Source organism: Pipistrellus hanaki (genome assembly GCF_964339955.1).
Source record: "Pipistrellus hanaki genome assembly, chromosome: 7".
Classification (NCBI taxonomy): Eukaryota; Metazoa; Chordata; class Mammalia; order Chiroptera; family Vespertilionidae; genus Pipistrellus; species Pipistrellus hanaki.
This window is the reverse complement of record NC_140509.1, coordinates 75,440,235-75,457,165: the sequence shown is the minus strand read 5'-3', so window position 1 is coordinate 75,457,165 and position 16,931 is coordinate 75,440,235. Positions and strand designations below refer to the sequence as shown.

The 16,931-nt window shown below is 37.5% G+C and overlaps 1 protein-coding gene and 1 long non-coding RNA gene across 15 annotated transcripts in view; one reads left to right on the top strand and one right to left on the bottom strand.

Annotated features, from left to right (window-relative positions):
• The window catches only part of TRDN (triadin), a 241,099-nt gene that overhangs the window by 113,497 nt on the left and 110,671 nt on the right, over positions 1-16,931 (bottom strand). For 11 of the 13 annotated variants that reach the window (XM_084889625.1, XM_084889629.1, XM_084889632.1 and 8 more), the window contains 2 exons: positions 5,897-5,956; positions 5,015-5,074 (listed from right to left, as the gene is read on the bottom strand). In XM_084889625.1, coding sequence (XP_084745751.1) covers positions 5,015-5,074; positions 5,897-5,956 — 120 coding nt within the window. The remainder of the gene's footprint in view (positions 1-5,014; positions 5,075-5,896; positions 5,957-16,931) is intronic. The other 2 variants (XR_014795499.1, XR_014795500.1) reach the window with 1 other exon arrangement.
• LOC311625434 overlaps positions 6,443-16,931 on the top strand; it is a 35,831-nt gene continuing 25,342 nt past the window's right edge. For both annotated transcript variants that reach the window (XR_014795501.1, XR_014795502.1), the window contains exon 1: positions 6,443-6,648. This is a non-coding gene — a long non-coding RNA (uncharacterized lncRNA). The remainder of the gene's footprint in view (positions 6,649-16,931) is intronic.

The window sequence follows — 16,931 nt, the reverse complement described above, 5'->3', positions numbered from 1 at the left end:
AGACCCATATATCTAGCTGTTCAGAGTGCATGGGCTGTGGAGCCACACTGTCTTGGTTAAAAGTCTGGCCCTGACTAACAGCTACTAACTGTGTGACCTTAGGCAAGTTACTTAAACTCCTTGTGTTTTAGGCCCCTCAACTTTATGTGAGGATTATAATAGTTCATTTCTTGACCTATTATAAAGACTAGATCTATTTATTATATAGAATAAATGTGTATTTGCAAAGCACCTAAAATAGTACCTGATACAAAATTTAGATGAAACACCACATATACCTGAAACTTAACATACTCAAAAGTAAACTCTCAATTGTTTCCACCAAAACTCTTCCCCATCTCAATAAATTACCTTAGTTATAATTGGCTTGCCTCTTCTCTTCTGCCCTAACCCATAACCCAAATGAGAATATACTTGTATTGAACAAATACCTGAATATTTTTATCCACTGCTAACATCCTTCAAGAATGTCCCATTATACTTCTAATAAATCTAAACACCTGCACATGTCCCTGCATATTCTATATCCTGATCCTTTGTACTTGCTGTCATACAAATTGCACTTATACACATTACAAACCCACACACCGTATTCACACATCACACAAAGAGGCAGACATATATGGCTGCATCCCTCTGACACATCACATTCTAATTTAAATGCCTAGGAGAGGGAGAGATGCCTGCTCCAAAAGCTTATCTACCTATATAGTTCCCTACACTCGCTCACTGTTTGCTACGGTTGCCCCAAATTTGTTTCCTCTATGGCCATTACCCTAAGTTGTATCTACAGACATTATGCCCACTTCCTCACTGAGTGCCTCCCTTAGTAACCGTAAAGTCCATTAAGAAAAGACTTTTGCCCATTTATCCACCTCTGTGGACTCAGCAGCTTGGTGGACAGTAGGCAGTGAATATTTTCCACAAGAATGTATGCAAGACTAAATGAATGAGTGAACTTGTCCTTTTCTAACAGTTTATCTCAGAAAAGTTAGTCTGCTTTGTCAGGATCCTTTTTGAAATTTATGCTTCCATTCAAATAGTTATTTTTACAACTCATGTTATAAAGTGTGATAATGAAATTATCATTTTACACCGTTATCTATCAGTTACTATGTTAAAGTTATCTTTACAATGAATAGGCTTGTAAACATATAGGTTGGCAATAAATTTTAGTGCAAAACACTTTTTAGACTTATTACTCAAATAGGCTAATCTAAGAATAATAAATCATCTTAGTTTTGGCCTTATTTCTATGCTGGCCTATATGGCCTTATTTCCACAGGTAATAACTATTTATTATAAGAAAACACAACTTATTAATCTTTAACCATTATAATCTCATCAAGCACTAAGAAAAATATTTATTCATCAATATCATCTTGTGGAATAACAAGAGGAAGAATATCTATGCTTCCTCTATCTACAGTTCAGCTAAAGGACAACATAAATTACATCAAAGTGTGACTTGAAAGTGCTATCGATTGATACATAAGTAATTGATACATTAAATAAGCATCTGGCATATGGTATGCCTTATAAATTTGCTACTATTTGGGGCTAGAGTAGTAACATCATAAGCTCTGCCATATTTCTCTGTTTTAGAAAGAAATGATATATGGTTCCCCAGCTCTACAAGATTTCAGGTCATCATCATTTCAAGAAATTTTTACTAATTTCATAACAAATTTTGAACTGGCTTCTTTTAAACCATATTGCTCTCACTAAAAATATATAGGTAGAATTATTAAACCCTAAAAATAGATCAAGTTAAAAATTCGCACTAATTAAATGTCTATCACACTCACAATTTTAAGTATTTAGGGGCTAAGATTTTGTAAACAAATGATTAATGCATATTTCCATTAGGAAGCTGAACTGATTTGTAAGAGCTGGTGTTTTGTGTATTCAAAAGTAAAAATGTTAAGGAAACAAAACCAGTTATAAAAAGGACAAGACTACCTGAGCAGCCCTTCCCCATGTGTGCTGAGCAATCACTCAGTTAGGGCTCTGTGTACTAGTCTTGTAGGAAGTGATACTGATATACTCAGTTCTCTGGAGAGTGGCAATTTCACTTTATCCTAACTGCTAGGCTAATAACACAGGGGTATAGAAATATCATATTTACCCATCACTCACTGCATATGAACATGTTTTCCCTTTCCCCTCAAAAGCTAAAACCAAAACAACAGCCCCCTCCACACACACACCATTGAGTTTTGCCAAAAGTTTTGTTGTTTTTTTTTCAGATTGTGCATACATATGACAAATACTTGAAATATTACACACAATTCAAAACTTTCTTGTGAAAATATTTTAGTAAAAATGATGGTCTCAGAAAAATATTGTGTTTCTCCTTAGCACTCAATCATGTAACTGTCAAAGAATCACTAACTCAAGCAACAATGAGTCTCTCAGTGTCATTGGTGCTGTTATAATTAGCTAGTCCTATATAATAAAAGGGTAATATGCATATTGACTGAAAGGCAGAATGACCAGTCCCTATTACACACTCTGACCATGGGGAATGGGCCTAAGTGGCAGCTAGACATCCCCTGAGGGTTCCCAGACTGTGAAAGGGTGCAGGTCAGGCTGAGGGAACCCCCTGAGTGCATGAATCTCATGCAACAGGCCTCTAGTTATTATTAATAGGAAAGGAGCAAAAGGGAGGCCAGACATTATAAGCATGGTCTTTTGGGCAGCTTCACTAAGAAGCTGCAACTTTACACTCCCCAGGGAACCACCAATCCATTCCCTGCTCACCACTGGGAGAAGGGGAAGATGAGTGCATGCACAGTGAGTTAGGACGAGGTAGGAAAGGTGCCTGTCAGTCAAATATGGAACAGAGATCATTGGCCAGAGAGGGTGGGACCACTACCAGCCCATAAAAGTTTGGGAATACACAATCCCAAGACAAAGGGGTTACTCTTTGGCTCTTATCACTCTTGGCTCTTTGTGCTCTTGTGGCTCTTTAGCATTCACTTGTGTTCTCTCCATAGCCATGTGGCCGTGTGGACCACACAGGCAATGGACTGATGAACTGCAGCAGGGGACACAAACCAAGCTAGCTTAATGCTGGACTGGACACTGCTCCAAGATGGAAAGGCAACTCTGGGCAACAGGCTTCATTCCAGCCCTAGTGAAGGCCCAGCTGGACTTCTTCCCCAACAGGATGAAGGGAAATGGGACCTGGGAAACTCAGGTGTAATTCCACAGAAACAAAACTTTCTACAATATTTCACCCTCCCATGCGAGTCTCAGAAAATTCATTTTCTCGTGACATCACAAGAAACACACTTCCACCAGCCACCAGTGGGAGTGAGGAGAGCTCCCCACTATAACATCATCCTATAATCAGAACTGTGTTTTCCTTTCATCAGGGAAATTAAGTTTTTGATAAAACAAAATGAGTAAATGTTCAAGAATGCAATAGATTCTACAATAACATCTTTGATAATAAAAATTCAAATGCAAAGCAAATGTGAATCAATTCCCAGATCTGCAAAACACCTGCCTGTCTCTCACTGGGCTTTTCATGCAGCACACAATCATGCAGCTCATTGTTTTATGGGTTTTTTTTGTTTTGTTTTGTTTTGTTTTTTAATCCCACTGGTAGCATGATGTCAGAGATTTTTTGAAATTCCTATTTGGTACTAATAGACTGACCATTGTCCAGTTTGGCATCTTATAAATCTCCTCCTTCAGGGTCCTTTCCCCCTAGCTTTTTCCTCCACCTATGCCACTGCAATCTAAGAAGTGAAGGGTTTTCACTAGTGCCAGCAGCCTGGCTGCTCTCCCCAGACAATGCCTTCTCTTGAAATTTTCCTTCATAGCTCCCTCATAAAAACTTACCTACTGACTCATTTTCTAGGGCATTGTTTTCCGCTTATTAATATACAGGGAAGATCTGGAAATCTCATTCACTTTAAGTGTTAATAGCAGGGAGAGGAATTAGTCTGTTGTCCCTCTAAGATATTTGCATTTTAATAGAGGACAATTTCTTCATTACTCAAAGGAATGGAAGATCTCCAATGGTGGAATTTCAAGCATCACTGACACTAGTGGAAGAAATATTTGGGGTAAGAACACTTATCATCAAACCATAATACTTGAGATAACTACATTTTTTATTTATTTTTTTTACTATCTAGACTTAAGTTGAACCTGGATAGAAAAAATATTCATGTTTTAACAATAATAAAAGTAGAACTAAATTTAAAGCAAAAATCTGAAGCTGTTGAATGGCCCTATTTTTTAATGGGATGCATTATTATCGTTCAGCTTATTATTTTTTTCTAAGTGGCATCATTATTCTATGCAGCTCTTCTCAATTTCATTATGTCTTCACCAAGGTGGCCTACAGTTCCCCTCAGCTTGAACCTGAAGACAGGCTTGGTCCTGACCTTAGACCGCTGACCTCCCTTGTGTTGGAGCACTTAATGAAGGGAAGTTATACTTTTAAATTCTTTATTTGTTCCTTTGAGATATAAATCTTTTTTAAAAATCACCTTTCCAGTTTTACAACCCAGGAATGATTTTCTCAGGGACCTGAAGTCATTCCCTTGAAATGTAATCATCAAGAAAGATAGCACCTCTATTTCCCAGTTTTGCGGGAGGGTAAGAACCTAACTCTTTTGGGTGCTTTGCTCCTAGTTGTAACACTACATTCCTGTCATGAAGATAAGGGGAAGTTTACTTTTACTTTGAGCAAAGATAATTAGCAAACTCAGATGGCCTTCAGTGACCTCATCCCATTTCAGCTCTCAAAATCTCGCCTGTTTTTTGTTTCAGTGAAATTGAGTTCAGCATAAGATTTGGTCTCTTGCCCCTATTGCCAATAGTTTTGAATAAAGTCTTCCTTGCCTGTATAACTTTGTATAGTGTAATTTTTATCTGTACATGGATAGATTTAAGAATCTATATCCAATTTGCTTACTTTGCCCAAAGATTCAAATATCATGAAGCAAACATCCCTGAACATAATATGAGGAAGGAAACAGAGCAAGTACAATACCTTTTTTTTTCATGTCAATGGCAGTTTCCTTCTCAGTTTTCTTTTTGCCATCTTCTTTGTCTAATAGTAAAATGAGAAAATTAAAAGCCACTTCTTGTATAATTTTTATGTATGGGGGCACACATGACTACCGATAAGGTACATCTCATTCATCTTGTAAGTCAGAGCCATAAGTCATGTCAAATATGAATGAACTGGCATTCTCATAACAGAATAGTGACTTTGGTGTGCTTTCTCTTCAGGAAGGGAGCACATTTTTGCTAAGGTCAACAGAATCTGTCATGACAGTAGAAATATTAAAAAGCATTACTAATTAAAAATATAGTATGCTTCAATAGTTTCCCCAAAGAATTTAAAAAGGGATATACTGAATGTTCCCCGGGCTACCAGGCCCCTGGAAACAGGCCAGAAAGTCAGAAATGGCTGAGGCTCACTTGGGACCTCAGACGCACTATATGAAAACAACCGAAGCAATCTAAAAAGAACAAAACATAGCAAACTAATCAACCAGCATCCTCTTACATGGTCAATAACGTGCTCTTTTGAAAGTCAGTTTCTATTAAACAGAATGGATTAAATAGTAGTCATATTTACATAAAGTATCAGGTAAAAAACTGAATTAGAATTGAATTGTTATTCCTAAGGCAGAGGGTGGGGGAGATCAGTAAGAGTTTTAAAAATGTGTTTAAGTTTAAATTTTCTTTTAAAAAGGTTTATCAATTTCAACTATATTTGGAATATTTAGAAGTCTCAAGTGTGTTTGTTGATAACAAAAATGAAATAATTAAGGAATTTATTTCCTAAAAAAAACACAATAGCTTTGTCAGCGTTATAAATGGATACTAATTGATTTATGTGTTGGACGGTTTTTAAATTTCTTACCTTTCTTTTTTGTTTCAGAAGTCACTTTCTTCTCAGCTTTCTTCTTTTCCCCTTCTTTTTCTAGAGAAGAAATTAAAAATAGTTTCTTTACAACCATTTAGTGCGAGAGAAAAGCTGAGATTGGAATGAAGGATTACTGTTCCGTCAATTCTGCCTCCAGATAGCTTTGTGACTTAGAGCAAGTGATTTAATCTCACTGAGCCTTGTTTTCCTCATTTGTAAGATAACAACACCTTGCTCAAAGTTAGGTAATGTTTACAAAGCACTAGGCGCGGGGCCTGGTTCATAGCAAATGCATAAATCTGCAGGCCGCTAATACTGCTTACAGCTAGCTAATAACAAGATAGCTTGAGCTTCCCGAGGAATCACTTTTGCTGCCTTTTCCTATGCTCAGTTTCATTAGGAAGAATAAACCAAGCCATTAGCGATGCCTCGTTTGGGTTAACTATTTTCCAGATCTGCCTCTTGTCAGTGGCATTTGGAGATGGTGACACTTGTCTGGCAGTGTGCTGGGGACATAACTTCCTCTGCCCTCTCTGGGTAGTTGCATCAGCAAGTGTGCTCAGGCCCTGTTTTGCACCCAGAGGTTGCAGTGAGTGTAGACACTGCATAGAGCAGTATGTGATCCCTGCGGACTTCAAGAAAGATTTCCGTTTCAGAGATCTGAGGTAGCCTTGTTCTGGGGGGCCGATGAAACTTCAAATGCCCAGCCACAGCCACGGGACAACTGGACATCCCTGGACGTTTTCCTGGTAAGTGCACTCATTTCAAATAACAAAGCTCTGCCGCAGTGTCAGAGTTTCGAAAACGGAATACTCCGCTCTCTTAGGTTGGAGGTGGTGCATGTCGGCAAGAAATTGATTTTTATCTTCAATTAGTAGCATGATTCACCTTACGGTTGAAATATTTTTCTCTTTGGCATTTGCCTCTCAAGTACAGATGCTAAGCATCCCAAGGTTTCCAGAACTGGTGTGAGATTATTGCTATGCTGAAGAAATTCCAGGAGCAGTTCTGGCGCGAATGCTTAAGCTGCCTACTAATGAATGCATCTTATTAAACACTGGAATTTTAATTCATTCCCTTTGGTGTCTCTCCCCCACCACCACCCCCCCTTTTTTTTTTTTTTTTACTGAAAAGATCAAAGACACACTTTCTTTCAGTGGAGAAGTATAATTTATAAAGAACATTTCTTGACTCCTACAGACACATGTTCACACTCTGTCCAAGTTGTCAGGGCATCCGATCAGAAGGCGAAAGCCAAGAAGTCAAATTCGGGTAGTTCCAGAGTTAGAAATAAACCAATTAAAATGTACTGCCATTCCTTAGAGCTTCATACATATGAAATATGGAAATGGTGTTTAAAATCCTGAATAAAGATTCTCTTGATTTAAGCAGTATTGCTTTCAGCTTCCCTGGGAAAAAGGTTATGTTGTCAACCCATTTTCCATCTTACTAAAATAAACACAAGTGCCAGATCATCGGACTAGCATTTGCTAAGCACCACCCTCTGATGGCAGGTACCAGAAAAGGGTTAATTAACATACAGAACACTTATCCATATGCTTAGCCTGTATGAAAAACCCGTGCCCTGGTCACCATAACATCACAACTCAGGACCCACATCTCTATGTTTCATCATGTAGATGAATGAATATTCCACCTAAAAGTTTGTGACAATTAGTCATTCTTATAGTGACTTCGGAATAAAAGTAGATGTTTGAGGCCATAAGACGGAAGACATTTTCATTTTTTTTTTTTTTTAAAGAGAATGCTCTTGGGCAATAAACTCTACCTTTAAGTGAATATATCTGGGGTTTTATTGGGGAGACACCGTATTCCTGCCTCAGTTCCTATTGAATTAATGCTTCCATTATGCATTCTGCCTGTGATTATGACCATACACTGTGCGCATCATGAATAAGAGCAGGAGTCCACAAAAAGCAGGTATAAATAATATACTTTAATAACATTTTTATGAAGTAGACCTTTAAGCTGTCATTATGGGATATACTTGATTTACAGCGGATTCATTTAAAACATCAACTTCTGAAGATTCTGCATTTCATCAAGCGCTATTGTCTCTATTCCCTAGGTGGTTTGGCAGCAGTGGAATTTGGTTTTCCATTTATAAGAGACACAGTAATTTAATTATACCCTGCTTGGATATAAAAATAAACCATGTGTCTTTTATGGAACCTCTCTGTCCCCTGACAGTTTTTTTCCCTCGGCAGTGAACTCTTCCCTTTCCATCCACCCATGCACCCGCTCATCAATTTTCTCTCTCCCCTTCCTCCAATTTTTGCTGTTTTGTTTCTAACAAGCTAGAAAAGAGTCAAAACAGTTAACATCATAGGTTTTCAGAGGATGTGCAATTAAGAGTGCCGATAGAATGTGAACTTCTCAGCCTGCTGCCTTTCTTTGGCAAAAAAGTGTCAGAAACCCTGAGATGATGGTTCTAAGGGGCAGGGATGACAGGAAAGCCTGGTCGAGAGAGAAATCTTCTCCAAAATGGGCAGCTCAGAGCCACAAATATGTTATTAGATTCTGCATAAATTAACATCTGATGAAAGAAAAATTAAAAGACTCACTTTTTGCTTTCTAAGCCCTTACAATGGGCTTTTCTCTTGCTTTTAAATGTTTTCTTTTTATGCCATCTTATAGCCAGAGAATGCACAATAGCTAATTATAATTGTAAAGCTTCCTAAGATGCTTGTTCCTAACAAACGGAGAAAAACAAATGCAAATGTCTCATTTTCATATTGTGTTTTGTTCCTCCCTCTTTGCATTTCTGGTGTAGAGATTATCCAAATTTTACATGTCAGATGGGTGCTTTTCTTTTCATCCTCTGTGGCCAGGCTTGATCTATTTTTGGTCCTAATTAAGTGAACAGAGACATATTTCTTTCCTAACAATGCATTCCAACAGACATTGTCACTGTCACCTTGTTTCTCCAGAGTGGCAGAGATTGATTTGGAATCCCACTCACAACCATGGTCATGGAAAATTTCCCATAAACAGATAAGCTGCACTACAGCAGTGGTTGTAGAGTTCCTTCTTGTTATCTACAGAGGGCCATGGCCCTTGTTAGGTTGGGTGTGACCCTGGTCATGTGCTGTGGCACACTGATTTCATTTTCCTCACTTGAACAATGGGCCTACTAAAACCTACCCTGCTAGCTTGTGAAGAATAGAGAAACTGAGCTAAAGTTTCTCCTGGCCCCAAGTGCATGTTCAAACAAAGCAACAATGATAGCTATTACTATATTTTAGAAACAATAAAGATATGACTTCACATATGTAGTTATTTCTTAGGTGTGATACTTACTAAAATGTTGAAATAAATGCATATTAATTTGTATGATATTGTCGGAGGGAAGCTGTGTCTGGAATATTTTGTGTCAAGAAACTTTAGGACAAACAAAAGTACCTATGTAAGAATCAACATATTGAGCTGAAATGAGGAAGTGGATTCCAGACTCAGTTTTACTATAATTAGTAGCCACTGCCTTATACAATTGTTTGTAAATCTTCTGATTTTCCTCATAAAAGGCAGGGGAATGAGTAGAGTGTATGTAAAGCTCTCTTTACCTGTTCATTTATTCACTCTCCAAATGAAACATGTGCTGTTTTACATTTCCTTCCTAATTTTGCTGGGAACAGTTAACTTAAAAATCTTTAGAGTTGTAAATAGTTATTGTATGTTCTCTGCCTGTTATGACTTAAAAACTTTAAAGATAGAGACAAGTCCATTTTTAAGCCTAAAAATGAATATATGTATATGCTCATGTATATTTGAATACATATGCATGTATATATAATGTTAGGTGTGAATAAGGATCAGAAAAAAACTTAAAGCTTGGTTTATAGAATTGGGGCATGAGAAGGTGGGAGGTGATATTGCTTTTTTTTTTTCCATAGAGTTATTTTTAAAATATATTTTTATTGATTTCAAAGAGGAAGGGAGAGATAGAAACATCAATGATGAGAGAGATGGAGTCTACACTGGGGATGGAATCTACACTGGGGATGGAGTCTACAACCCCGGCATATACTCTGTTAAGGAATTGAATCCTGCCCTCTTGGTTCATAGGTCTATGCTCAACCACTGAGCCACACTGATATATTTTTTTTAAGGTGGAACATGGGTAAATATTTCTGAATTTAAAAAGATTTTTGAAAATAAAAAGTAGAAGAACCTATCCTTTGGGGAGAAGAATTTTCTGGCAGAGAAAACAAATATCTGCCAACACCTTGAAATCAGAACATTCTAGATATGTTCAAAGAGGAGCCTGGGGATCATGTGGTTGGAACGAAGGTGCAGAAGGAGAGTGGTAAGAGATGTGGTCAGAGATGGACCAAGGCCAATCCCAGAGAATCATGTTATTCATTTTGTGAATTTTTCATTTTACTGTAAGATAGAAGACCACTGAGAAAGTTCAAGCAAAGAAATTACGTGATGATGAGTTCTATTTTAAGAGGAAATTTAGCTGTTGCTGGGTGGTGGGAAGTGCCCCATTGGATTTTGAGATCGTATTATAAGGAAGGAGACTAAGAAAGCAAAATAATTCAGTACAAACATTCTTTCCCCTTTCCTCTTTCATTCTCTATATTTTATTTGGGACGCCTGAACTATGGAGCGATGGAAGGAGTACTTTCCTTAACTTGCAAGCAGGTTACTATGACAGCAAAGCACTCTAACTTAAGGACTTCACTTGAGTTATCTAGCATAACTAAGCTGGCCTTTCAGAACCCTTTCATTGTCTTTGCCTTGACTTTTCCTTTAGTGATAACTGAATTATTCTAGGAAGCCAGCTCTTTTCACTATTCACTATTTAACAACAAATGTCCTACGACCAGCAATTCTATAACACCTTGAGTGATTACCCAGAGACTTTTACATAAATAGTTTATTTCCTGCATCAATAAATGCTTATTTAGTTTCATGTCCAAACCCTTCCCAGGGTCTCTAGAGTTTAAAAATTTCTTTTAGGAACTCCAGGTAAGAGAATAGGAAGTGAAAAAGTTTACAATTATAATAAGGACTTTGTGTTTAAGGAACCCAATAGAAAGTCCCAAACCAAAGAAGGCCAAGTGAAAGTATGAAAGCTACTCCTAGAGGAAGGACCACAGACAGAGAATGATATAGGCTGAGCCTGGGTATGAAAGCCATGGATTTTTATTATAATTACACTAGGAATTCAAATAATGTCATTTCGTTACATGAAATTTTGTTTTAATATTGATGGGATGTCATAGGACATTAACTCTTGGTTATATCAATAAGCCAATGGTAAAATTGGTTTTGTTATACATTGTTTCACGCAAAGTGACAGAACCTATCAACAATGTTAAGTCAGGATTTATTATATTCCACTGGTAGAGCTGTGTTATCTTAGGCAATTTACTTGGTTCTCTGATCATCTCTGTAAAATGATATAAACCATACTAGCCATCTGGAATTATTCTGAGGGTTAAATGTGATTGTTTAAAAGAAAAGTAGCATACATTTTCCCCATGATCAGAAGCCTCATATGTCTACTTATTTGTCTTATTTTCAAATCCCCAAGTTCCATTTTTCCCCATCCTCCAGCCAACATAATGAGCTTACTGCTCCTCTATTCAATTGTTTTAGCTGCTCTGTGCAATATGTGAGAAGTTATAAGAGATTTAGTTGTATGTATAAGACCCTGCATATGACAATCCTGTATTAAAAATTATATAGAGTTTCACATATACTGACTAATATCATTAATGCAATTACCTTATTACCTTTTATAGGTACAAAGTAAAAACAAACAAAAAATCATAAAAATTAATGGTTTATTATACATAGAGGGGAAATTTTGTGGTAAAAGATGATAATGATAATAACAGTGACTAATGATTGAATGTCTAACTGTGATAGAAAATGTGCCTCCCCTCCCCTCCCCCTATATCCTATATAATAAAAGCTTAACATGCTAAGTATCTGGACATCTGGTTGTCCGTTCAACCAATAAAAGTGTAATATGCTAATGATATGCTAAGGCCACTTAACTGCTTGCCATGACGTGGTCGACCAGTTTCTATGACATGCACTGACCACCAGGAGGCAGACGCTCCAACCGGTAGGTTAGCTTGCTGCTGGGATCTGGCTAATTGAAACTGTAATCCCCCCCTGGCTGGCCAGTTTCTGTCCCCCTCCCCGGCTCCTCATGCACTGGTGGGGTCCCTTGGCCTGGCCTGTGCCCTCTTGCAATCCAGGACCCCTCAGGGGTTATTGGAGAGCCAATTTTGGCCCAATCCTGTAGGAAGGTCAATTTCATTAAAAAATCTCTGACAGATATGAGTTTATTTTACCACAAAACAAAGAAAAATATTATATTGGCTGAAAGTTCAATAAAATTTATTGTGTCATAGAGTTAATGGAATAAGGACTGGGCCAAATTTCTATTTTATTGTTTTATGCCTTTTGCTTCCCAGGATATATCTCACTGAAGAGCTAAGGTGATAAAGTTTGGGGTTTAATAGAATTGTAAATAAAGCATTACTAGCTCCAGCAAAGCATTGTCCTTAGATGCATGCTATGGTAAGAAATTATCTTATAATAAGTTTCTTATAATGCTCCTTTATCCTCTGAACAAATCTTGCCAACATACTCTTTATGGCCCCATGCAGGGCTTATGATTTTATTGCACAGCCTTGCCTTGCTCATATTTCATCTGTCTCTAACTTTGCAGCCTTTATGATCTTACAACTCACTTTTGTACTCCAGTAAATAATGCTTCCTAGTAATACCTACCACAGGGAACATGCTCATTTGCCCCAGGTTTGACATCTCTGGCCATGACGATACACTACACATCTATAGAAGCTATTTAACCACAATGCAAGGCTATGGAGTCTTCATTCTGCTCTTAAGGTAGCTTTTTATCAACCCAGCACCTTGAAAAAGTAAGCTTGAAATCTCTGGGTGTGAAAGCAGATTGAGACTTAACAACCATTTAAGTTCCGTCCTCTATGATTTACAGCTGAATAAATGAAGGTTCAAGGATTCAATTAATTTTTTTCAGGATTATACAACCAGTTAGTGTCACTGCTGGGATTCTAAGCTGGGTTCTTAGTCTTTTCTCTAGGGTTCTTTGCCTACACTTGTGTGATGGCATTTACAGTATTATTTATAATTGCAGTACTAAGTTAATGCCAGTTATACATTTATTAAAGATGATAGGAAACACAGTATTTATTTACCTTACTATATTTGAATTTATTCAGGCATATAGTACATTTGTAATGAAATATTAAATAGTTACTAAATAGGTACTAAATTAAATAAATGTAATTTAAGTATACAATATATACTTAATAAGGGATCACTTAATTTATTTCTTTCACATATTTGCCATAATAGACAAGCTGTGGCAATCTATATTAAATGTGAATGGCAGTCTTCAATTCTTCAGAGATCAGTGGCAATACAAATATGATGTTGGGGGTGGAAAGGCTTTTTTTTTGTTTGTTTGTTTTTTTTTGTTTTTTGAGTAGGGGAAAGACAAAAATCTTGTGGCATTGTTAATTAAATATATGTAATAGGACCATATCTGGTAATTATGCTTATGCAAAGATTTTATAAACCAGTGCTTATTTTTTCTTGGTGTGATTAGGAAAGAGATGGAAAATATTGCTCAAAGCCATCCCATTCAACCACTGAGGATTTTGAGGACAGTAAAAATACAGTTCTGAAAAACATTCGATGATAAAATAGTTCTCATGCTAAGAGTTAAACCCATCCATAATCTATCTATCTATCTATCTATCTATCTATCTATCTATCTATGTGTCTAATATGTTAACTTTCTAACCTTTCAGTTGACCATTTGGTCAACCACTCGACCAGTTGTTATGACACACACTGACCACCAGGAGGCAGACAATCTAACCAGTAGGTTAGCTTGCTGCTGAGGTCCAGCTGATCTGGACTAGGTGAGATGGGCCAGGCATGCCCTGAAGCCAACTTTCCACGGTCCCTCCCCAGCCTCTAAAATATTTCTTCTAATTAATTTTCTTTCAATGTGCACAAATTTGTGCACAGGGCCTCTAGTATTAATATAATTAGGTACCATTTAGTGTGGTGGGGGAGGGTAACTCACATGGATCTGCTCTAATTGTGGAATGAATGAATAACTACTTAGCTTTTTGAACCTGCAGGCCTTTCAGCCCCAATACGAGGTCCCAATAGACGTGGGGATTAATTCTGTCACAAAATTCAATACTTTTTTTTAGCATGAGAATTAATATTATATTGAAGGTCCATATGTTCAAGTTAAGTTAAGCCCACAATGAAATGCAAATAGACAAAAATGACCAAAATGATTGCATGAGGTAGTCATTATATAAAGATCTTTTTAATGTGATGGTAGTATTCTTTCTTTGGCTAAGTATTCTAAAATATTATAGTAGAAGTCAAAGGAAACAACTTATTTAATACACAGTTTGTCCAACGATTCGAAGCAATAATGCTTCATTATGATGTGCAAAGCATGTGATGTGGGAGAGGAGTGAAATCCAAGGAAGGGAGAAACACAACTTCGAGGCGTTGGATAAATGTCCTGACATAAGAAAGGCCCTGATATTTCACAAAATGAAGTGAGTGCTATTGAAAATGTATTTTATTCAGTTCCATGAAAGCATAAAATGATCTTTTAAAACACTACAGATGTGTAAAGTGTTTTCATCCATAACAAGGTCCGTGACATTTTTAGATTTCTACTGATAAATACCTAAATTGTTTCCAATTTCCTGTGAGCAAATTTAATATATAAGCGCTACTTTTAAAACATTAACATGCAAAATATCTTCACACTTCTACATTTTGCCCTGTTAGAACTGTGCTTCTCAAATCAAATAGCGTATTTTAGTGCCACATGGAAGTTCCTTCTCGTGTAATGCATTTTCTTGCAACTTGGTCCTAAGGAAGTTCCAGACAAAAATAGTGCATCAAGACTGTGCATAATTAGCCTCACTAAAAACAGCTTGATTAATACTAAATATGTCCTAGTTCCTAATCAATTATGTAAATGGAGTCGCAGGCAGAACATCTGCAGGCCCCGACAAAGCCTATGATCTCAGCATTGCCTGATAACATGGACTCCTTGGAAAGATGCTCAGGGCCAGCATCCTCAGCACAAAGACTCTACCTCTCTACTAAGTAAAAGTGAATTCTAACAAAAGCCTTGTGATCCTGCAGCATTGCTATTTTGCTAACTTACATGTGGTATTGTGTTCCAGGATAAAATATCAAATCAAATTACTCTTTAAATATAACAGTAGGATCTCAATGTCCTACTTAACAACTGACACACCCCCTTTCCAAGTGACAGACTGAGAGGAAAAACGTGTGCTGCTTTGTCTTTTATGAACTTCTGCTAGGAGATAAACTGGAGTCAAACACTTGAATAATCTGACTTCTAAAATCTGCTTTGGAGAATTGGAGTCCCTTGATTTAATGGCCACCTCAAAACAACAGAATTAGAATCCAATGAAACTTAAGGTGACATTATTATTTATAGGCTATCTGTTGTCATGTGAACATTTGGCAGTGAGATAGTCACTTGTCAGTTTTGTGTCACATTTTCCTGAGTAACATAAGCTATTATAGTCTAAACCAGAGGCTCAGTGCATGAAAATTCATGCACTCAGGGGGTCCCTCAGACCAACCTGCACCCTTTCGCAGTCTGGGACCCCTTGAGGGATTTCCACCTGCTAGCTTAAGTCTGTTCCCTGGAGATCAGGCCTAAGCTGGCAGTCAGACATCCCTCTGGCAGCCCACAAGCCCACAGGGAATGGGCCTAAACTGCAGTCAGAAGTCCTTAGTGCTGTGGAGGAGGTGAAAGAGGCTCCCGCCACCAGTTCTGTGCTTGCAGCCATCAGCCCGGCCTGTGGGAGTGCACTGATCACCAGGGGGAAGCTCTTGCATTGAGCATCTGCCCATGGTGGTCAGTGTGAGTCAAAGTGACCTATTTTTCTCGGTTGTTCGCCATTAGGGTCAATTTGCATATTACTGTTTTATTATATAGGATGTCTAGAAAATATAACTCTTCTCTCTCTTTTTCTCCCTCCTCCCCCCCTCTCTCTGTCTCTCTCTTCTCTCTCTCTCTCTCTCTGACTGTTTAACTTTTTAAATAAATAATTTGCTTACTAGCTAGATAAATGATATACAATAGTAGCCAGAGATAAGCTTACTCAAAGGTTTGTTGTTTTATTACCTTCAGTATAAACTGAGTTATATTTGATTCTAGTTAAAAATATTTTTTAAATAGTTAAGTTCTATCAATTGTAAGCATGTACAGAAGTTTATGCAAGTTCAGAAATTATGCTGTCAGAAAGAAAAAGGCACAATCACTGATTACTCAAAAAATATTTAAACAACTCTAATTGTATGAGGTAAACATTTCAGCAGCTTTACTTATATATTAATTAAGCTTAAAGTTTATCAAGTGCTATTGACTGAATTGGGTTGTCCTCCAAATTCATATCTTGAAGGCCTAACCTCCATGTGACTGTGTGAGAGACAGAACCTTTTGGAGCTGATTAAGATCAAATGAGATCCTAAGGGTGGAGCCCTAATCCTATAGAATCAGTGTCCTCTAGCAAGAGAAGACATCAGAGCTCTTTCTCTCTCTAAAACGTGAGAACACAGCAAGAAGGGCATCTGCCATCCGGGAAGTAGGTTCACTCTAGAGCCCACCATGATGGCTCCCTGACTGCACTCCAGTCCTCTATAACTTCATGAAAACAAATCTCTGTTGTTTAAGCCACCCAGCCCATGGTATTTTGTTATGGTGCCCATGCTTACTAAGACACCAAGGTTGACCAGAAATTTTTAGAAATTATTATATCAAGAGAAAATTGTCTTTACACACACAAAATCTGGAGCCATGTGAGTGAATGGATGAAGGAGGTGTGGAAGCTGATGGAGACAGGGGGAAAAACAATAAGTACGAGACCTGAGGGGACCAAATGAGTTGTGCCTGTAGCCAAATTGAATGGGAGAGAAA